Source organism: Chenopodium quinoa, unplaced genomic scaffold (assembly GCF_001683475.1).
Source record: "Chenopodium quinoa cultivar QQ74 unplaced genomic scaffold, ASM168347v1, whole genome shotgun sequence".
In the NCBI taxonomy this organism is placed as follows: Eukaryota; Viridiplantae; Streptophyta; class Magnoliopsida; order Caryophyllales; family Amaranthaceae; genus Chenopodium; species Chenopodium quinoa.
The window spans coordinates 15,722-38,254 of record NW_018743691.1 but is presented as its reverse complement, the minus strand read 5'-3'; the positions used below and the strand labels follow the sequence as shown (position 1 = coordinate 38,254).

Genomic DNA, 22,533 nt, shown 5'->3' with positions numbered 1-22,533 from the left:
GATCCATACAAACATTACTCAAAGTTGCAAACCAATACTCAAATTCATTGATATACAAGGAACTAACACACAATTCCTAACCAAATCAACTAGTCAAGCAATATATTCACAAGTAGTTGGGCAAAATTGACGCATGTTAAGATATCCAAGCAATCAAATATCAATTCATGGCTAACCTATCCATAATGATCATCATCATATACCAAGAATCAAAACAATTTTCAAGTATGGGACACATGAAATTATGATTTACAATTCATTAGAACGTATTTTTATTTTTTTTTATATATTTTTTTGTATTTTTTTTTAATTTTTATTAAAGCAATAAAACTACACTAGAAAGCAATAAAACTATACTAAAACACACCAAAAATAAGAGAAAGAGAAGAAGAAAGATACCAAAATCCAAAATCTCCCCCAAGCCAAGATCAGACAATGTCCTCATTGGCTCAGGAACTAGCCCAACATGGCTAATCATCCGCCTCATCATCTTGGAAGCCAAAACCGCCGTCGCTACCACCTGCACTACCAGCAAAACTACCACAAAAATATTTAGGGTTATAAGTCCCCCCTCCCCCCGGAGGCCCCCAAAAGGAATGTCTTGACCATATCTATGAAAGGCCAAATAGTCTGTGTTAACACCATGGGAGGTGGGACCAACGTATCCTTGGGGTGGTGCCTGAAACTAGTCAGGGTAGAGAGCATCGTTGGGAATAGCATCTCGACGAGCATAATCATTAAACATAGGGAATAAAGCCCTACCCTGGCTCCTCTCAATATAACCCAAACGTTGGTCGATAGAACCAACCATCTGCCTAATCTCCCCATAGTTCCCCTCAATACGGCCTATGGTCTGCCCTATTCTCTAAAGGTCCCATACGGTCTCTATGTCGTACCTAGGGGGAGTTGGAGGCATATGAGGTGGGGAAGGTGGTATCATAGGCTCCGGCTGAGGTGGAGGCATATGAGGTGGAGGTGGTGGAGGTGCATGCCCCTAGGCATGGGCAACTAAAGCAGCAAAAAGTATAATAATCTTGCCTAGGGGGAAAGGCGGTCAAATCGGGGTTAGGAAGGGGAAAATAGGCAATGGTTGCTCCATTCCAACCCTAACACACCAAAAGGGGGTTTTGCCATCCATCCTAACCCAACCTAGGTCCTCTAGATTCCTAGTGGTCAAGTAGGTTCCCCCCCCCCACAACTAGTGAGACCGTGGGCCCTAGTCTCACTAAAACTAGCCTTCTTAATTGCTATCCTAGTAATTAGGCCTCCTAATCGGATAGGGGTACTAGCTGTGTTAGAAGCCGTGGCATGCCTACTCAAATGGTGTATGATAAACATACACATGTTCAATTTACCGTACCCAAACACATAATGGCCAATAACAGCTAGCTCGTTAGTTTGGGCATTGTGTGGCTCATTCCTACCTAGGAAACAAACACCTGAAAATTGTTGGAAAATTTTAGGAACGGGGTGATGAATAGGTTAGGCACTATCATGTTGAGTGGTTGGGGTGGGTAAACCGTTTAAAGCGTGATAAATATCCTCCATTTTATAGTTTTCATGCCAATGGTGGGGGAGTTCTAATTCCAAATCAAACAATTTACAAAATTCCACATAAGTTAAACTAATATTCCTATTGTTCAACCTAAAATGCAAATTTGGTCCATTTTTGCTATTTACAACATTCAAAGAGGAAAGAAATTCACAAGTCAATTCACGATACGTAGGATAATGCATGTTAACAATTTTTTTCATTCCTATATCGTTCATGAATCGTCTAACATAGTCATATAAACCTAGAGAGTCAAGAGTAGGGCGGTGTAACCATCAAGAAGGGATTACCTCATGCTCATTGTATACACCTAAATGTGTCTCTCGAAAACCAAACCCAGTGATGAATACCTTTCACGTCATTTGATTATTGAACGAAGTAAAAGTGTGAAAAGTCTAGTGATGTGGATGTTTTTATTAAAATATCTCTCTTTCTGTTTTCAAAAATGTTTCTTCTTTCACTCTATTTATGAAAATGTCCAATCCAGTTTGGTTTGGTCCATGATAAGGGTCCAAAGGTTTAATCCTATTCCTAAACTAATTATAATTTATTAGAAGCTTCTGTGAGTTTCTAAAAGATCTTAATTATCCTTTTTGAAAAGATAAAATCAAAGAGTTTGAATTGAATAAAACTTTCCTTTTTTTTAATCCTAAATCTATTCGAATTTAAAGATGTTCAAAGACAGTCATATATTATTTTTGTGCCTCATAATATTTATCTAAATCTTATATGGTTGGATAGATCTTGAAATTATCTTTCCAATGATATATTATAATATTAATTCCGAGCTATAACGAAAAAGATATGAATGGATTACGAAACTCTATCCAAAACTGACACCCTTCCACTATTTCGGCCATATCTTTTTATCTACAAAATATTTTTATCTGATTCTAATTGGGTTGGAAAGTATACTTCAAGATCTTTCCAAAGACATATTATGACTATTTGGACTTCTGTATCAAAATATACGATTAAAAACAAAAATCCGCAAAAAAGTTGTCCCAGCGCCAAACGACAGGTCTGTCGCCTAGCGCTGCTCCTGTCGTTTGGCGCTAACTCTTGTCGTTGGCGACAAGAGGTCTTTTATTTCGAATAGGACTCGAACTCTTTTCTTTCGATTTCCGTTCTATTTTTCCTATAAATAGGGGTCGCATCTCCTTGTTTTTAATCATTAACAACAATCATCTCTCTCTCTAAAAGCTAGACGCTTTCTCTCTCTCTCTTTTTCTAAACCTTCCCTTTTACAAAATTCCTCATACATTACTTCTAGACACACCTAGACAAGTTCAAAGTTGCCTTCTCCCTAGACGTGAAAGGTTTCCTATTTCTGAGGGATTGGTCCCAAATCTCATTTCAATTATTTAATTTAATTGTTTTGATTTGTTATTTTCCTTGAAGTTACTAACATGTGTATTTTGTTATTAGAAAGAGGTACGAGGCATCGAAGTAAGTACTTTAATTGTTTTATTGATCTTCTGATATAAAAATCAAGCTTAGATTGTTATTTTGATTCCTAGTATCATGTTAGGATGTTATATTGCTTCCTAGTATCATGTTTAGGGTAATAAGTAAAATTTCTAATATCAAGTATGATTATTATGATGCTTCCTATTCTTTACTAATATCATGTAAGTATCATGTTAGGGTTAAAGCTTTGATCTTTAATTTTTAGTGACATGCTAGGGTTTATTATTAATCTTGTTAGTATCATGCCTAGGATCTTGCTAATGATATTATGCTTCAACATGATTAATATAATTGTGGTTATTGTTATTATGATTAATTACATTGTTGCTTGATATATTGTTATTTTTATTGCTTGATCACGCCTTTTATGCATGTTTAAAGGGAATTTATACTTGTAATCACACTTAATAAGATAATTAATAATCTTGTTTAGGTTAATTGATTATAATTCAAGTGATCGCCAATAAAAGATTTGTTTGTGCATTTATATTCAACCAACATAGATAAACATGTTTAGGGTTAACCTATTGATTGTATGTTAGTCAGAAAGAGCACATGAATATGAGAAGAATAAAGTAGAGGCCTATTTTTAGGGCAGGTTCAATCTCTTTTAGGTTGAATTTGTACCTTCATCCCCGAACTTCCGGTCATGGTTCCAGACCTATTGGAGTTAACGATCTCCTGGATCGTTAAGGGGTGTAACCTTCACCCAGTGAATAGTTTACAAGTTCCTAAAACTTGTTGGCGACTCTTTTACTCTAGCTTCCTTCCCTTTGGGCGCCACCTTGTTTAAGTGTATGATCACAGTGAGGCTCAAGTGTGGGATGACTTGAAATATTCCCTACACTCATAGAGCTTTTCAAGCCGCTCCCGTTGAGTTTGGGTGGTGATTTAGATGGTTGGCCACTGTGGAAGTTACAAATCCAGATCATAGTCTTGGTTTGATGAAGAACTCTGCCCAATCAACGTTCTTCCCACTTTGAAGCCATTTGCAAATATGGATTTACAAAAAATTTGTTTGGAATTGGGAAATTTTGGTATAGGAATGTAGAGGATGAAAAGAGGAGAAGAAATATGTAAGAATTTTTGAATTTGGGTGAGAATTGGAGAGGAGATCTTATAGAGAAGGTAGAAATTTAAGGTTTTAGAGAGAGAAAGTATGGTGAAAATAAGAAATAAGGAGGAAAGAAAGGAGGAAGAAGAAAAAAGAAAGAGGGAAAAGAATCGGGTTGGGTTGCGCCTGGTCGAGCGCCACACCGCCCGATCGGGCGATCGGATGCAATATTTCGAATTCTTCTTGCGCCCGTTTGGGCGCCAACTCGCCCGATCGGGCGAGTTCCCTTTCAAATTTATCTTCGACTCTCGCGCCCGGTCAGGCACCCTCTCGCCCGATCGGGCGAGAGAAAGCTCTGTACTCGCCAATTCTCGCGCCTAGTCGGGCGAGAATTATTGATTTTCCATCCTTGCTCTCGCGTCCGGTCGGGCGGAGCTTCGCTCGGTCGAGCGAATTTCCTTGGTTTAGACTCTTACTCTCGCGCCCGGTCGGGCGCGCTACAGCACTAAGTCCGATTTTTTTTCTTCTTTTCTTATCTCCAAATTTGACTAACTTTTTCCCATCAAACCTATAAAAAAACTCATAAAACTCATTAAATTCCCTCCTCTCTCCTCACACTAAGAAAAAGAAAGAAGACTAAACTAGAAAGCAAGAAAATACTGGTTGCCTTATGCAAAGCGCTGGTTTATCTAGATCCCGCATTCCTCTTACCACATGTTAATCAGGATGAACTGGAATCGATTAGGTGAAGTAATTCAACTGCACCAATCGTAGCTCCTTCATGGTATTGCTTAATTCGTTGGTCATTAACCTTGAACTCGTTACAATGCTCATTGACCAATTCCACAGAACCAAATTTATTTGCCCTTTTAACAGTAAAAGGACCCGACCACCTTGACTTTAACTTTCCAGGGAAAACTTTAAGTCTAGAGTTGAACAACAACACCTTATCACCCTCTTTATATTCTCTCAGAAGGATCGTCTTGTCATGCCATCTCTTGGTCTTCTCCTTATAGACACGTGTACTATCATAATCCATCAACCTAAACTCATCAAGTTGATTAAGTAGAAGAAGCCTCTTTTCTCCCGCTAGCTTAGCATGCAAATTGAGCTCCTTAATAGCCTAATATGCCTTGAATTCCAATTCCACCGAGAGGTGACATACTTTACCATACACAATCCTATAGGGAGTAGTACCAATCGGGGTCTTAAAAGCAGTTTTGTACGCCCAAAGGGCATCATCCAATTTGTCACTCCAATATTTCCTTGATTTTGCTACCACCTTTTCTAGAATGGCCTTAATCTCACGGTTAGAAACTTCAACCTGGCCACTCGGTTGGGGATGATAGGCTAGACCTGTCCTATGGTATACACCATACTCTTTGAGGAGGGTGTCCAACTTTCGCTCATGAAAGTGAGATCCTCCATCACTGATTATTGCTCTAGGCACTCCAAATCTTGGAAAGATGGTTTTCTTGAAAAGCCTATGGACCCCCTGGCATCATTGGTAGGAGTGGCAATGGCCTCAGCCCACTTGGATACATAGTCAACATCGACAAATATATAGTGATTCCCTCTTGAAGAGGGAAAAGGTCTCATGTAATCAACACCCCAAACACCAAAAATTTCAACTTCTAATATTCCAGTTTGAAGCATCTCATGCCGCCGCAAAATATTGCCAGTCCTCTGGCAAGAGTCACAAGCCTGCACAAAAGTGTTAGAATCCTTAAACATAGTGGGCCAATAAAAATCCAACTCATTAATCATGGCCACCGTTTTGGTGGGACCATGATGTCCTCCATACAGTGAGTTGTGACAACTGGTAAGAATTTTGTGAACTTCCCATTTGGAAACACACCTGCAAAATAATCCCTCTGCACACTCACAAAACAAAAAAGGATCATCCCAAAAGTATTGATTAACATCATACAGGGACTTCTTTTTCTATTGGTATTGGTAGGACAAGTCAGGAGGTAGAGTTCCACACACCAAATAATTTGCATAATCTGCATACCAAGGGTGTTTCTCTACAACTGCATACAAGTGGTCATCAGGGAAAGAATCATCTATAGGGAGAGAATCTTTACCCTCATCATACCTGATACGTGACAAGTGGTCTACCACAACGTTCTCTGCACCTTTCTTATTGTAGGGAATATTTTAAGCGTTAATCCCCTAGCTTGAACACCATTGTGATCATACACTAAAGTACGGTGGCGTCCAAAAGGGAAGAAGATAGAGCAAAAGAGTCGCCAACAAGTTTTAGGAACTTGTAAACTGTTCACAGGGTGAAGGTTACACCCCTTAACGATCCAAGAGATCGTCAACTCCATAAGGTCCTGAACCAAATAGGGTTCGAGGATGAAGGTACAAATCCAACCTAAAAGAGGTTGAACCTGCCCTAATAATAGGCCTCTACTTTATTGTGATCGTATTCATGTGCGCTTTCTGACTAACATGCAATCAATAGGTTTACCCCTAAACCTGTTTATCTATGTTGGTTGAATATAATGCACAAATAAAACTATTATTGGCGATCACTTGAATTATAATCATATTAACCCTAAACAAGATTATTAATTATCTTATTAAGCATGATTACAAATATAAATTCCCTTTAAACATGCATAAAAGGTGTGACCAAACAATAAATAAAAATAGCATCAAGCAACATAATAATAATATAATAACAATAATAATTATGAAAATATAATCATAAATAAAATAATCATCATCAAAATAATAATAATAATAATAATAATAATAATAATAATAATAATAACAATCATAAATTATAACAATTATAATCATAATATTATAATCATAAATCATAATTAAAATAATCATATCAACATTAAAGCATAATAATAGCAAGATCCTAGGCATGATACTAACAAGATTAATAGCAAACCCTAGCATGTCACTAAGCAATAAAAATCAAATCTTTAACCCTAACATGATACTAACAATCATAAATATTAGAAATAACATAGAAGGCATCATAACAATCATATTTAATATTAAAATTACCCTAGACATGATACTAGGAATCAAAATAACAATCTAAACATGATCTCTATATCATAACATCAATAAAACCATTAAAGCACTTACTTTGATGCCTCGTACCTCTTTCTAATAACAAAATACACACGTTAGTAACTTCAAGGAAAATAATAAACAAAACAATTAAATTAAATAATTGAAAGAGAGATTTGGGACCAAACCCTCAGAAATTAAACCTTTCACGTCTAGAGCGAAGGCAACTTCGAATATGGCTAGGTGTGTCTAGATCTAATGAATGCGGAATTTTTATATTTGAGAGAAGCTAGTTTAGAAAAAGAGAGAGAGAGATGGTGAATGATTAAAGAGAATGAGAATGAAAACCGGTTGTAGGTGATTATGGATGATTATTGATGAAAATTGGTTATCGAAAACGGAGTTTTTAATACGTTATTTATAGAGAAAATCAGCCAAAAAGATAAAATATCAAAACAGAGTCTGGCGCACCTAGAAACAGATTAGCGCCAACGCTAGCTTATTGGCGCCAGGCGCCAACATTAGCGCCAGGCGCCAATGCCTGGCGTTAGGCGCTAATCCTGTTTTTGACGCGTTTTTTAAAATCATATAAATTTTGCCGTACAGGAGGATAAAATCGTATCTTTTCCTCAAAAATGTTCTTTGATTTTAATTAAAACTCTGAAAAGTCAACAAAATCAATTTATCAATCCTAATTGAATTAGGAATGAAAAGAACCTTCTAGAAGAATCTAAAAGACTAAAACCATTCCTAATTTCATTAGGAATGATAAATCTATATTAGGCCCTCCCCTAGATCATTGGGCCGCACATAAGGCTCAAACCGGGCCCAGTTTAGTAATTTGGCCATAACTTCCTCAATATTCATCGGAATTGGGCTTATAATATATAGTTGGAAAGCTCTTGTCAAGCCCCATCCAACTACACTACTATTGGACCCATATCATGGACCAACCAAACTGGATCGGCTGTTTTCTTAAAATAAGTTTTCAAAACAGAGAGAAGAGAAAAGAAATTAAAAATATCTGCAACACTAAACTTTCCACACTTTCACTTCATTCGATTATGATTCGACATGAAAGGTACTCATCACTGGGTTTGGTTTTGGGGAGACACAAATGGGTGTCTACACTTATCCTTAATCTCGACATCAAAATGTTGGAGCAAGAGAACCCAACGGAGGAGCCTAGGCTTTGATTCTGCCTTGGCAATTAAATACTTCAAATCTGCATGGTCAGTAAAAACAATTACTTTAGAACCAACTAGATATGATCTAAATTTTTCTAAAGCATAAATAACAGCAAGAAACTCCTTCTCCGTAATGGCATAATTGACTTGGGCTTCATCCAAATTTTTATTTGCATAATAAATAGCATGTAAAACTTTGTTCTTTCTCTGTCCTAGCACGGCACCTAACACAAAATCACTTGCATCACACATGATCTTGAAAGGAAGAATCCAATCGGGTGTAGACATGATGAGCGCCGATATCAATGCCTGCTTTAACCTGCGAAAAGCCTTAAGACACTCGTTAGTAAAATCAAATGGGGCATCCTTGAGTAAAAGTTGAGTTAGTTGTTCAGCAATTTTAGAAAAATCTTTGATATAAAGCCAAAAAAACCTCGCATGACCTAAGAAACTTCTAGCCCCCTTAACATTGACTAGAGGAGGCAATTGCTTAATCACAGAATTCTTAGCCTTATCTACCTGTATACCCTTATCAGATACAATATGACCAAGGACTACTCCCTCTATCGCCATAAAGTGACATTTTTCCCAATTTAATACTAAGTTGCATTCTTCACATCTTTTCAATATTTTAGTGAGATTTACAAAGAATGTATCAAATGAAGATCCATACACAATAAAATCATCCATAAATACTTCCATGATAGACTCTATGAAATCAGAAAAGATACTCATCATGCAACGTTGAAAGGTAGCAGGGGCATTACATAAACCAAAAGGCATTCTACGATATGCAAAAGTACCATAAGGACATGTAAATATAGTCTTTTCTTGATCTTCAGGGTGAATCGGAATTTGGAAAAATCCTAAATACCCATCCAAATAACAAAAGAACTTATGATTAGCCAACCTCTTAAGAATTTGATCAATAGAAGGGAGAGGGATATGGTCCTTTTTAGTGGCGATATTTAATCTACGATAATCAATGCACATACGCCACCCTGTAACAGTTCTAGTTTTTTTTAATCACAGTTATCCCACCCTTTTTAGTAACCACCTGACTGCTTCTTTCATATTAGGATTCAACCTCCTTTGGGGTTGAATACATGGCTTGTAGTTTTCCTCTAAATGTATCTTGTGCACACAAAAATCAGGGCTTATACCCTTGAGATCATCAATACTGTACCCAATTGCCCTTTTGTGGGTTAGAAGAACCACTAGAAGTTGGGAAGTTTGTGGGTCATCAAATGCCATACTAATGATCACATGGTATAGTTCCTGCTCATCAAGAAAAACATATTTCAAATGATAAGGGAGAAGTTTTAGTTTAGGTTTCTTAACCTCTGCAGGTTTTGATTCCTGAACTAATTTCACTACCTTCATGGTCTCCTTAGGATCAAGCTCTTCTACTGAAAGAGCTTTTTCAACAGTATCCACCTCATCACTCCAAATGCTTGCATCATCTGCAGATAAATCTTCACAAAGAACTTCCTCCAAGGGATCCCTTGCAAGAACCTATGGTAAGCTTTCTTCACAAATATCATCCATTATATCAATGACATTAATTAAACAACAGTTTTCTTCTAGCATATGTCCTTTTAAAACCTTCCCTAAATTAAAAGTGATATTATCATCTCCTACAAAAGGGTTATTTTTTCCATTTTTAACATCAATGATGGCTCCTTCAGTATGGAGAAAAGGCCTACATACACTAGTAGAAAAAACGTTATGGGAAGCGGTTCAAACCCCCTAATGGGAAGCGGTTTTGAACCACATGGGTTTATGGGGCTTGCCAATTTCCATGCAAATGGCAAGCGGTTCAGAACCGCTTCCCATTTGGGGGGAATGGCAAGCGGTTTGGCGCCAAAACCGCTTGCCATTTGTAATTTTTTTTATTTTTATATATATAATAATTAATAATAATAATATTATTAGTGACCTGGTTTGATATGCACATTAATCTGTAATTTTAAAAATTATTATTATTATTAACATTATTATTAATTAATATTAATAATTAATAATAATTAATTAAAAATATTACAAATTTTGGAATAATAATAATTCAATAACAATAAAATGCATATTAATAATAACATATATAAAACTCATAAATAATATATAGTACTAATTACAAATAAGTAATATAATGTACATATATATTTAATAAAAATAAAAAAGATATAGTAACTAAATATTAATTGTTCATAAGAAAAAAAAAACTCAATCTCATTCATTATCTAACTAACACATATATATTATATATTCTACCTAGATGCCATCAAATGTCACAAAAAAATCCCACATGTCGCGAATTTCATCAACTTCTTCCTTTGTCAAAGGGCCTTCCCTCTGAATCTTACAAACCTTTGGAAAGAAAAAAATACCAAACACTAAACATCATTCATATATTACATAAAATTCAAAATAATAATTAAAAAATAATAATGTATAGGATAATTTGCAAATTACCACCCAAAAATAGTATCAATTTCTAAATAACCACCCAATTAAAATTTTATTTTAAATTACCACCCATTAAATTAAAAAAACGCTCAGATTACCACCCATTTTGTTTTTCCGGTGGAATTTCCGTCAGTGGGCCCCACTTTTTTTATTTTTTTCCTTTTTTTCTTCTATTTTCTGGCTTTCTCACTCTCTCTCCCCGATTTTTCACTCTTCTTCTTCCTACCTTCTTTCTTTCTTCATGCTCAAATTCATGCTCAAATTTTCAAAGCTAATCTTCATAATGACCCTTTTATAGCACCTAAATTAATCTCTGCTTTCTCTCTCTGCCATCAATTAGGGTTAGCCATTAATGTATTCAATCAAGTTCGATATCCCAATGTTCATTTGTATAATTCTCTTATTAGAGCTCATACCCATAATTCTCAATCTTCTCAAGCTTTCATTACTTTTCTTGATATGCTTAATAATGGCGTTTTCCCTGATAATTTTACATACCCTTTTCTTCTTAAGGCTTGTAGTGGACCCTGTTCATTGAAAGTGGTTCAAATGGTTCATACCCAGATGATAAAGTTAGGTTTTTTTGGTGATATTTTTGTACCCAATTCGTTGATTGATAGTTACTGTAATTTTGGGGTGATTGGTGTTAGTTCTGCTAGGAAGTTGTTTGTGTTCATGGAGGATAGAGATATTGTTTCTTGGAATTCATTGATTAGGGGGTTGGTTAAAGGGGGTAATTTGAAAGATGCTCGCCAACTGTTTGATGAAATGCCTGAGAAAGATGCTGTGAGCTGGAATATAATGTTAGATGGGTATGTTAAAGCAAAAGACATGGATGCTGCGTTTCAATTGTTTGAGAAGATGCCTGAGAGAAATGTTGTATCTTGGTATACCATGGTTTCGGGTTATACGAAAGCAGGGGATTTGGATATGGCTAGGTTACTCTTTGATAAGATGCCTGTTAAGAATTTGGTGTCATGGACAATAATAATTTCTGGGTATGCTGGAAATGGATTCACAAAGGAGGCTATATCTTTGTATAATGAAATGGAAAGTTTAGGATTGAAATTTGATGATGGGACCATTATTAGTATCCTAGCTGCTTGCGCCGAGTCTGGTTTGCTCACACTTGGGAAGAGAGTTCGTTCCGCAATTGTGGCAACTGGTTTTAGATGTAGTGTCGCAGTGAATAATGCATTGATTGATATGTATGCCAAGTGCGGATGTGCAGAAAAAGCATTAGTTGTATTCCAGGGGATGTCTGAAAGAGATTTAGTTTCCTGGAACACCATTATCCAAGGTTTAGCTATGCATGGAGATGGAGTGACAACACTCAAGCTTTTCTCAAGGATGAAAAAAGTGGTTTTCGACCTGATAAATTCACTTTCATTGGTATCTTATGTGCTTGCACTCACATGGGTTATGTTGACAAGGGTCTTGATTATTTTTATTCTATGGAAAGGGATTATGACATTGTCCCCCAAATAGAGCATTATGGCTGCTTGGTTGATCTATTAGGTCGGGGTGGGCGTCTAAAGGAAGCTTTGGAGGTTGTGCAGAATATGCCAATGGAACCAAATGCTGTCATTTGGGGTACGCTCTTAGGAGCATGCCGGTTGCATTACCCTGTGGAAATTGCACAGGAGGTTTTGAAGCATTTGGTCAAAGTTGATCCAACAGAAGTCGGAAATTTCTCAATGTTATCTAATATATATGCTGCTGCGGGGGAAAATCGGGGAGAGAGAGTGAGAAAGCCAGAAAATAGAAGAAAATAAAGGAAAAAAAATAAAAAAAGTGGGGCCCACTGACGGAAATTCCACCGGAAAAACAAAATGGGTGGTAATCTGAGCGTTTTTTTAATTTAATGGGTGGTAATTTAAAATAAAATTTTAATTGGGTGGTTATTTAGAAATTGATACTATTTTTGGGTGGTAATTTGCAAATTATCCTAATGTATATGTTAAATATTTTAAACATCATTCTAACTTGCCCGATTTAGCATTCTACTAAGTTTTAGGACAACTTTTACCAAAAATCGCCTATTTGACTTCTAACTTGCCCGATTTCTACATTTCTTATCTAATGAACTATTTATTTATCATAACATGTCAATTATAACTAGTCTTAGGTGTCTAATGTTTGAAATCATAGGAAATTAGCATTCTACTAAGTTTTAGGACGGCTTTAACCCAAAATCGCCTATTTCACTACTACTTTGCCCGATTTCTACATTTCTTATCTAATGAGCTATTTCTTTATCATAACATGTCAATTATAACTAGTATTAGGTGTCTAATGTTTGAAATCATAGTAATTTAGCATTCTACTAAGTTTTAGGACGGCTTTTACCCAAAATCGCCTATTTCACTACTACTTTGCCCGATTTCTACATTTCTTATCTAATGAGCTATTTATTTATTATAAAATGTCAATTATAACTAGTCTTAGGTGTCTAATGTTTGAAATCATAGCAAGTTAGCATTCTACTAAGTTTTAGGACGGCTTTAACCTAAAATCGCCTATTTCACTACTACTTTGCCCGATTTCTACATTTCTTATCTAATGAGCTATTTCTTTATCATAAAATGTCAATTATAACTATTCTTAGGTGTCTAATGTTTGAAATCATAGCAAATTAGCATTCTACTAAGATTTAGGACGGCTTTTACCCAAAATCGCCTATTTCACTACTACTTTGCCCGATTTCTACATTTCTTATCAAATGAGCTATTTCTTTATCATAACATGTCAATTATAACTAGTCTTAGGTTTCTAATGTTTGAAATCATAGAAAGTTATCATTCTACTAAGTTTTAGGACGGCCTTTACCCGAAATCGCCTATTTCACTACTACTTTGCCCGATTTCTACATTTCTTATCAAATGAGATATTTGTTTATCATAACATGTCAATTATAACTAGTATTAGGTGTCTAATGTTTGAAATCATAGCAAGTTAGCATTCTACTAAGTTTTAGGACAACTTTTGCCCAAAATCGCCTATTTCACTACTACTTTGCCCAATTTCTACATTTCTTATCTAATGAGCTATTTCTTTATCATAACATGTCAATTATACTAGTCTTAGGTGTCTAATTTTTGAAATCATAGTAAGTTAGCATTCTACTAAGTTTTAGGACGACTTTTACCCAAAATCGCCTATTTCACTACTACTTTGCCCGATTTATACATTTCTTATCTAAAGAGCTATTTATTTATCATTACATGTCAATTATAACTAATATTAGGTGTCTAATGGTTGAAATAATAGCAAATTAGCATTCTACTAAGTTTTAGGATGACTTTTACCCAAAATCGCCTATTTCACTACTACTTTGCCCGATTTCTACATTTCCTATATAATGAGCTATTTCTTTATCATAACTTATCATTATTAAATATTCTTAGGTTTCTATTGTTTTAAATCATAGCAAAAGATCATTTTACTCAGTTTTAGGACGGCTTTTACCCAAAATCTCCTATTCCACTTCTACTTGCCCATTTTTTACAATTTTTTTTGTTTGAATTTTGTTTTTCTAAAACCATGCCCATAATACCTAGTCTTAGGCATGTAATTTATGATATCACATCAAATGAGCACCCAACTAAGGTTAAGTATAATTTTTAACAAAAATCAGCGTAAGTGACTTATTTAGCTTATACACTAACAAGTACGCAAAAATTACACAAAATAGCATGAGGTGCCATGAATAGGGTAATAAATTACTCCCCGGGCTGCTTCCCATGGCTTTTGGAGCGGCTCGGTTGCTTGCACGGCTGCTGCAGCTACCTTGGGTGCTGCAGCAGCTGCCTTGGCAGCAGCTTGGTGGCTGCTGCAGCTGCCTGTGCAGCTGCCTGGTGTCTGCTGCAGTTGCCTATGCAGCAGCCTAGGCTGCTGCTGCAGCGGCCTGTGCAGCTGCCTGGTGGCTGCTGCAGTAGCCTGTGCAGCGGCCTGGCTGCTGCTGCAGCTGCCTAGGCTGCTGCTGCGGCTGCCTGGGCAGTTGCCTAGGCTGCTGCTGCGGCTCCCTGGCAGCTGTTGTAGTTGCCTGGTGGCTGCTTGCAGCTGCCTGGCATAACCCGAGGCTGTTGCCTTGGGTGCTGTAGTTGCCTCGGGTGCTCACTTTCCTATTTTCTGCATTTTGTATAAAATGACCTAATTTGTCCTTAAAGCAAACCCATATTAACTAGTCTTGGGTGTCTAAGGTCTTTAATCGCATCAGAAGAAGGTTTTACTAAGTATTTGGACGGCTTATACCCAAAATCGCCTATTTGACTTCTACATTGCCCGATTTCTACATTTATTATCTTATGAGCTATTTCTCTATTATAACATGTCAATTACAACTAGTTTTAGGTGTCTAATGTTTGAAATCATAGCAAATTAGCATTCTACTAAGTTTTAGGACGACTTTTACCCAAAATCACTTATTTCACTACTACTTTGCCCGATTTCTACATTTATTATTTAATGAGCTATTTCTTTAGCATAACATGTCAATTACAACTAGTCTTAGGTGTCTAATGTTTGAAATCATAGGAAATTAGCATTCTACTAAGTTTTAGAACGACTTTTACCCAAAATCGCCTATTTCACTACTACTTTGCCCGATTCCTACATTTCTTATATAATGAGCTATTTCTTTATCATAACATGTCAATTATAACTAGTCTTATGTTTGAAATCATAGCAAATTAGCATTCTACTAAGTTTTAGGACGGCTTTTACCCAAAATCGCCTATTTCACTACTACTTTGCCCGATTTATACATTTCTTATCAAAAGAGCTATTTCTTTATCATAACATGTCAATTATAACTAATATTAGGTGTCTAATGTTGGAAATCATAGCAAATTAGCATTCTACTAAGTTTTAGGATGACTTTTACCCAAAATCGCCTATTTCACTACTACTTTGCCCGATTTCTACATTTCCTATATAATGAGCTATTTCTTTATCATAACTTATCATTATTAAATAGTCTTAGGTTTCTATTGTTTTAAATCATAGCAAAAGATCATTTTACTCAGTTTTAGGACGGCTTTTACCCAAATTCGCCTATTCCACTTCTACTTGCCCATTTTTTACATTTTTTTTCGTTTGAATATTTTTTTCTCAAACCATGCCCATAATACCTAGTCTTAGGCATGTAATTTATGATATCACATCAAATGAGCACCCAACTAATTTTTAGTACAATTTTTAACAAAAATCAGCGTAAGTGACTTATTTAGCTTATACACTAACAAGTACGCAAAAATTACACAAAATAGCATGAGGTGCCATGAATAGGGCAATAAATTACTCCCTGGGCTGCTTCCTATGGCTTTTGGAGCGGCTCAGTTGCTTGCACGGCTGCTGCAGCTACCTTGGGTGCTGCCTGGGCTGCTGCAGCAGCTGCCTTGGTATCAGCCTGGTGGCTGCTGCAGCTGCCTGTGCAGCTGCCTGGTGGCTGCTGCAGCTGCCTGTGCAGCTGCCTATGCAATAGCCTAGGCTGCTGCTGCAGCGGCCTGTGCAGCTTCCTGGTAGCTGCTGCACCTGCTGCACCTGCCTAGGCTGCTGCTGCGGCTGCCTGGCAGCTGTTGCAGTTGCCTGGTGGCTACTTGCAGCTGCCTGGCATAACCCGAGGATGTTGCCTTGGGTGCTGTAGTTGCCTCGGGAGCTGTAGTTGCCTCGGGTGCTCACTTTCCCATTTTCTGCATTTTGTATAAAATGACATAATTTGTCCTTAGAGCAGACCCATATTAACTAGTCTTGGGTGTCTAAGGTCTTTAATCGCATCAGAAGAAGGTTTTACTAAGTATTTGGACGGCTTATACCCAAAATCGCCTATTTGACTTCTACTTTGCCCGATTTCTACATTTATTATCTAATGAGCTATTTCTCAATCATAACATGTCAATTACAACTAGTCTTATGTGTCTAATGTTTGAAATCATAGCAAATTAGAATTCTACTAAGTTTTAGGACGACTTTTACCCAAAATCGCCTATTTCACTACTACTTTTCCTGATTTCTACATTTATTATTTAATGAGCTATTTCTCTATCATAACATGTCAATTACAACTAGTCTTAGGTGTCTAATGTTTGAAATCATAGCAAATTAGCATTCTACTAAGTTTTAGAACGTCTTTTACCCAAAATCGCCTATTTCACTACTACTTTGCCCAATTTCTACATTTCTTATATAATGAGCTATTTCTTTATCATAACATGTCAATTATAAATAGTCTTTGGTGTCTTATTATTGAAATCATAGCAAATTAGCATTCTACTAAGTTTTAGGATAGCTTTTACCAGAAATCGCCTATTTCACTACTACTTTGCCCTATTTCTACTTTTCTTACTTAATGAGCTATTTCTTTATCATAACATGTCAATTATAACTAGTCTTAGGTGTCTAATGTTTGAAATCATAACAAATTAGCATTCTACTAAGTTTTAAGACGACTTTTACACAAAATCGCCTATTTCACTACTACTTTGCCCGATTTCTACATTTCTTATCTAATGATCTGTTTCTTTATTATAACATGTCAATTATAACTAGTCTTAGGTGTCTAATATTTGAAATCATAGCAAGTTATCATTCTACTAAGTTTTAGGACGGCTTTTACCCAAAATCGCCTATTTCACTACTACTTTGCCCGATTTCTACATTTCTTATCTAATGAGCTATTTCTTTATCATAACATGTCAATTAAAACTAGTCTTAGGTGTCTAATGTTTGGAATCATAGAAAATTATCATTCTAATGAGTTTTAGGACGGCTTTTACCCGAAATCAAACCGAAAAAAGTAAAAACAAGTACCTCCTCAAGGTGTTGGGCTTCAGTGCACCTATTGACTATGTCATGCATAAACCTCATCATACGTACAGGGCACAATCAACGCCGTTGTCTTGTTGCGCACACTAACATGACACAAAGTTAAAAAAGTCATGCATAGCCATAACTCAAGGCAATTTTATTAAATAAATCAATATATCAAGGCTTTACCTTCGAATATTTCCACGTGGGACCCGCAACCGAACGATAATTCAACTTCTTTATAAAACTTCAAAAAATAAAAAATAAACAATTTAGGAACATAGCCACTCAATCACTTAGGTGATGATACAAAACAATATATAGGAAGCGGTATGTACCTATTCAATAGGTTATTCACTAGCAACTTCCTTGGTGGCCATATACGAGCCGAGTCAAAGTAGTAGATTGTGTTATTGGAAACACAAATCACCATAAGGCTCCAATGTAGACTACATATATATTAAAGCAAATATAAATCCATCAATTGTTATGCGTCAACATATATACTTAACAAACAAATTAAGAGTGACATATTTAAACTTACTCCTCAAAGCAAGGGGCTAATATGAACTTATTTCCCGCACGCATTGATTCTCTAATACCCCGCTCAAGGTAATCTATCACATCACGAGGGTTATGCAAGCATTTGTTACGAATGTCTGCTCGGGGCATAACCACCCAACTGCTGCTTCACCATCGGGTTTACTAGCAAGGAGCTCCTGTAGTGACCTTCAAGAAAGTAATGTGTGCAAGTAATTACTAGTTGCATTGTTTTGGTACGAAAATATCAAAAATACAATATGTTTAGAAATAGTCTTGTTAATGTACCTCATGAAAGTTTGAATGATGGAAATGTTAAGCATGGAACCGGTTAGAAATTCCGTAACAACCTCTCTAGAAATGTATGCGATCGCATCCTCATCATAGTGGAACAATGCCTTAGGCAAGTTCACTTGAATATGTGTACCCGTAGGCAACTCACTAACACGGTTGTGAAGAAAAGTACATGCTTTTGAAAGCGACCTAAGGACATTGGCTTCTACCAGTGGAGTACATGAAGTTCTCGAACTCTTCTTCGACACTTGTCCTTGTTCCATCTTTGGAGGACCTTCTTCCTAAGATTTTGGCTTCTCCACCTTCTTCCTTTTAGCGGACTGATTTTCCATAGTAATCTAGTAGCATAAAAGAACATGGTTATTGCACAAAGCACATGTTAATCTAGTTACTATACATACAAGTAGTTACATACAAGTAGTGTTTACTTACCCTTCCTACCAACCTCAACCGATCACGTGGCCATTGCACAAAGCTCCCGGTCACGTCACGCAGCTTAAAAAAATCATATTCCTCTCTAGGCACCGGTAGTGGTAAAATTTAAACCCAGCAATTATAGAATCGATCCCGACCGAGATGTAATGGGTGCTAGTATTAGACTTAATATGGACCTTGTCAAAAGGTTGTGCACTAACATACCCCACCAACTGCAACTGTCCACCGGTGTTTTCCCCGGGGTGAAGAAGCTCACAAGGCGTCTCTTCCTACATATTTGATTAGGAGTTAGGACATAAGTTATGAAATAACAAACGAAAGCCTAACATTAGAAAAGCTGATTATGTAGTGAAGTTCACCTTAACATCAGGGAAAGGTTCAGGCATCGGATTTGCTCTCTTCAACGACTTTGCATCCATAGGACTAGTATCCTGCAAAAGTAAAATAATTAAACATGCAAACGACCTCATTTGACGAACTTCATATGACGTAATTCGTCCTTGTACTAAAATTACCTCTCTCTCAACTACTGGATCGTCCTCGGGGCCTCCTGGGTGACTACATGAGTCTATTGAGGTACTCAAGGGAAATGGCAAAGGCGGCAAGTTCATGTGCTTCAGAATGGCATTGAATTGACTTTGCATCTGTTCTTGCAGCTCCGCGCGTATCTCCGCCTTAATTGATTCCTTTTCCTTCTCATCAATCCGATGTGGCGAATTAACACTTGATCTGCTTTTTCCTGATTTGGTGTATTCTAAACCCATCACCTTCTCCCACCCTAGTTGTTTCCCGCCAAAACCAATTACTCGCCTAGGGTGGTATGGTTTTCCCAAAGCTAAGGTGAAAGGATCATGTTCGATGCTTGGAGTCAGCTTGCCTTCAATCACTTCCGAAGTATACTCGAGCTTTAGTAACACAAAAATTTATCAGATCTAAGTACAATGTACTTGATAAGGAAATATAATTAATAAGTAGAAAAATTTTCTTACAAGTGCATCTGCTACTACTTTCTTATCCGGTTGCATGATATACTTGCCGGTTTTCTTGTCCATCCCATGCATAGCACACCACCAGTCAATTGCACGATTAACCAAAGTTGTGACCGTGGAAGAAAGTGGTTTATCAGTTGATGACATTATGGATTTGGGGTATAGACCCGCTTTGACCCACTTTGGTCTTGACTCCACAAAGGTCTTACAACCCATATGATGGCTATACAATTTCTTTCCGGCATTGATTCTAGCTTGTTCGCTTTTTTCCTACACATTCAGAAATATATGTTAGCATCAGTCATTGTAAGAAACTAAATATGAGTAGCCGACTCTATTGATAAATAAAAACATACAAGTACGGTCCTAGTGGAAGATTTTTCCACAAACTTCTCCCAATCCTCTACCGTTATTTGTGGATATAAATCCCACGGTTTCTTATCAGGTTTCTCTTTTTCTCCATCAGCAGGCACATTTTTCTTTGGTCTTCTCCTTCTTTTTATGGATTCATCTCGTCCTCAAGTAACTCTTGAAGTTTTTTAATCTCTCTTGTAAAAAAGCTTCAAAGACTTTTCTCTTAGCCGGCTTAGAAAAAGTGCAGGTTGCATTTGGAGAAATGTGACGATGAAACAGCAGCTCCTTCACAACAAGGATTCCCCTACAGGCCTTCCAAACAAAGTGATTTAGTTTTGGTTGCTTGTCTTTAAACCACACCAACTAGATTCCAAAGCTCTTTATCATATTCATAGGTTACAGCGTTATCATCAGAAGTAACACCAAGTCTACCCATCCAGTAGCCCGTTTTGACACTATATTCTCCATTTTTAGTAAGCCACCAATAGAAAGTATGTTGATGCATAGACATTGAGAGTGCTAGTTTTTATCATGGTCTTCGCTTGAGAATAAAGCATTTAGCACATTCATATTCCATTCTACACTTTTATGGAACATCAAGTCAGCCATCTTCAGGTCTGGATCAAAGTTAGTTCCATGGTTTGGGGCTATTGTATTTGGTTTCCCAGGAAGCCATGAGTCCATCCATACCCTCACCTTTTCTCCACAGCTAACTCTCCATTTCAAACCATCAAGGAGAACTGATTTTGAACCCCAAAGACTACACCAAGAATAGCTTGGGCCATGTCCTCTGTAAGCCTCAAGGACTTGATCATTCTTGAAATACCGGGCTTTCAACAAGGAGTGCACCAAAGAGTTAGGCATTGAATGTAATCTCCATATATGTTTTGCAAGTAAAGCTTGATTGAAGACCTTAAGATCACAGAATCCCATGCCTCCCATTGATTTTGGCTTACAAAGAGCCTCCCAACCGTGCCATTGCATTTTCCTCGTTGATGCATTGGAACCCCACCAAAAGCGAGCTAGCATTGAGTGAATCTCATCGATTAAACCCTTCGGAATTTTGAAGATACTCATAATATATGTGGGGATTGCTTGGGCAATCACCTTAATAAGAACCTCCTTTCCCGGCCTTGATAGTAACTTCCCTTGCCGACCTTGAATTTTCCACCATATTCGTTCTTTCAAGCTTGCAAAATCAGTTTCTTAGTTTTACCAATAATTATTGGTAATCCAAGATATTTCTCGTGTCTTTCTACTTCTTTTACTCCTAAAGTATCTACAATTTCCTTCCGCCGATCAGAATTTACAAATATACTAAAGACAACATGAGTTTTGTTTAGATTGACACTTTGTCTAGAAGCTCTCTCATATTTGTTGATAATGTTAGCTATCACCGATCATTCACTAACCGTTGCTCTAGCAAATAATATACTATCATCGGCAAAAAACAAATAATCTTTACATCATGAATTCCGTTTTCCATTGCAGCTTTCCTGAGAAAAGTAGAATTGGCGTCGGCTACAATAAGAAACATGTAGACACCCATTTATGTCTCCCCAAACCCGGTGATGAGTACCTTTCACGTCGAATCATAATCGAATGAAGTGAAAGTGTGGAAAGTCTAGGGTTACGGTTAGTTTTTATTTCTTTTCTTTCTCTCTGTTTTTGAAAACCTATTTTAAGAAAACAGCCAATCCAGTTTAGTTTGGTCCATGTAAAGGGTCCAATAATAGTGTAGTTGGGTAGGGCTTGAAAAGAGCTTTCCAATGATATATTATAAGCCCAATTCCGATGAATAATGAGGAAGTTATGACCAAATTACTAAACTGGGCCCAGTTTGATCTTTATGTGCGGCCCAATGATCTAGAGGAGGGCCTGATATTGATTTATCATTTCTAATGCAATTAGAATTGATTTTAGTTTTCTAGATTCTTCTAGAAGGTTATTTTCATTCCTAATTTAATTAGCATTGATAAATTGACTTTGGTTTACTTTTTAGAGTTTTAATTCGAATGAAAGAAGTGTTTTTAAGGAAAATACGATTTTGCCCTTCTGTACGGCTAAATTTTATCAAAATTAAGAAAACGCGTGAAATTGTTTTCTAGCGCCTGACGAAAGGATTAGCGCTTGGCGCTAATACTTGGCGCTTGGCGCTAACTCGTTTTATTCTCTTCAAAACTCTGATTCGCTTTTCTATCCATCCGGCTGATTTTCTCTATAAACAGCCTCCTAAAGCCTCCGTTTTCAATCAACAATTCTCATCAACAACTATTAATTTTCTTATTCTCTCTAGTTTTCAAGAATTTCTAGATATTCTCTCTCTAGCTTTTTGCATACAAAATT

The 22,533-nt window shown here is 36.7% G+C and overlaps 1 protein-coding gene and 1 pseudogene across 1 annotated transcript; one reads left to right on the top strand and one right to left on the bottom strand.

Moving 5' to 3' along the window:
• The first annotated feature begins 10,852 nt into the window (after positions 1-10,852).
• On the top strand, positions 10,853-12,824 carry LOC110683692 (annotated as a pseudogene).
• Positions 12,825-20,706: 7,882 nt separating this feature from the next.
• On the bottom strand, positions 20,707-21,129 carry LOC110683691 (uncharacterized mitochondrial protein AtMg00310-like). Its single transcript, XM_021860080.1, has one exon. The coding sequence runs from the start codon at positions 21,127-21,129 to the stop codon at positions 20,707-20,709; it is 423 nt and encodes a 140-aa protein (XP_021715772.1).
• Positions 21,130-22,533: the final 1,404 nt, after the last annotated feature.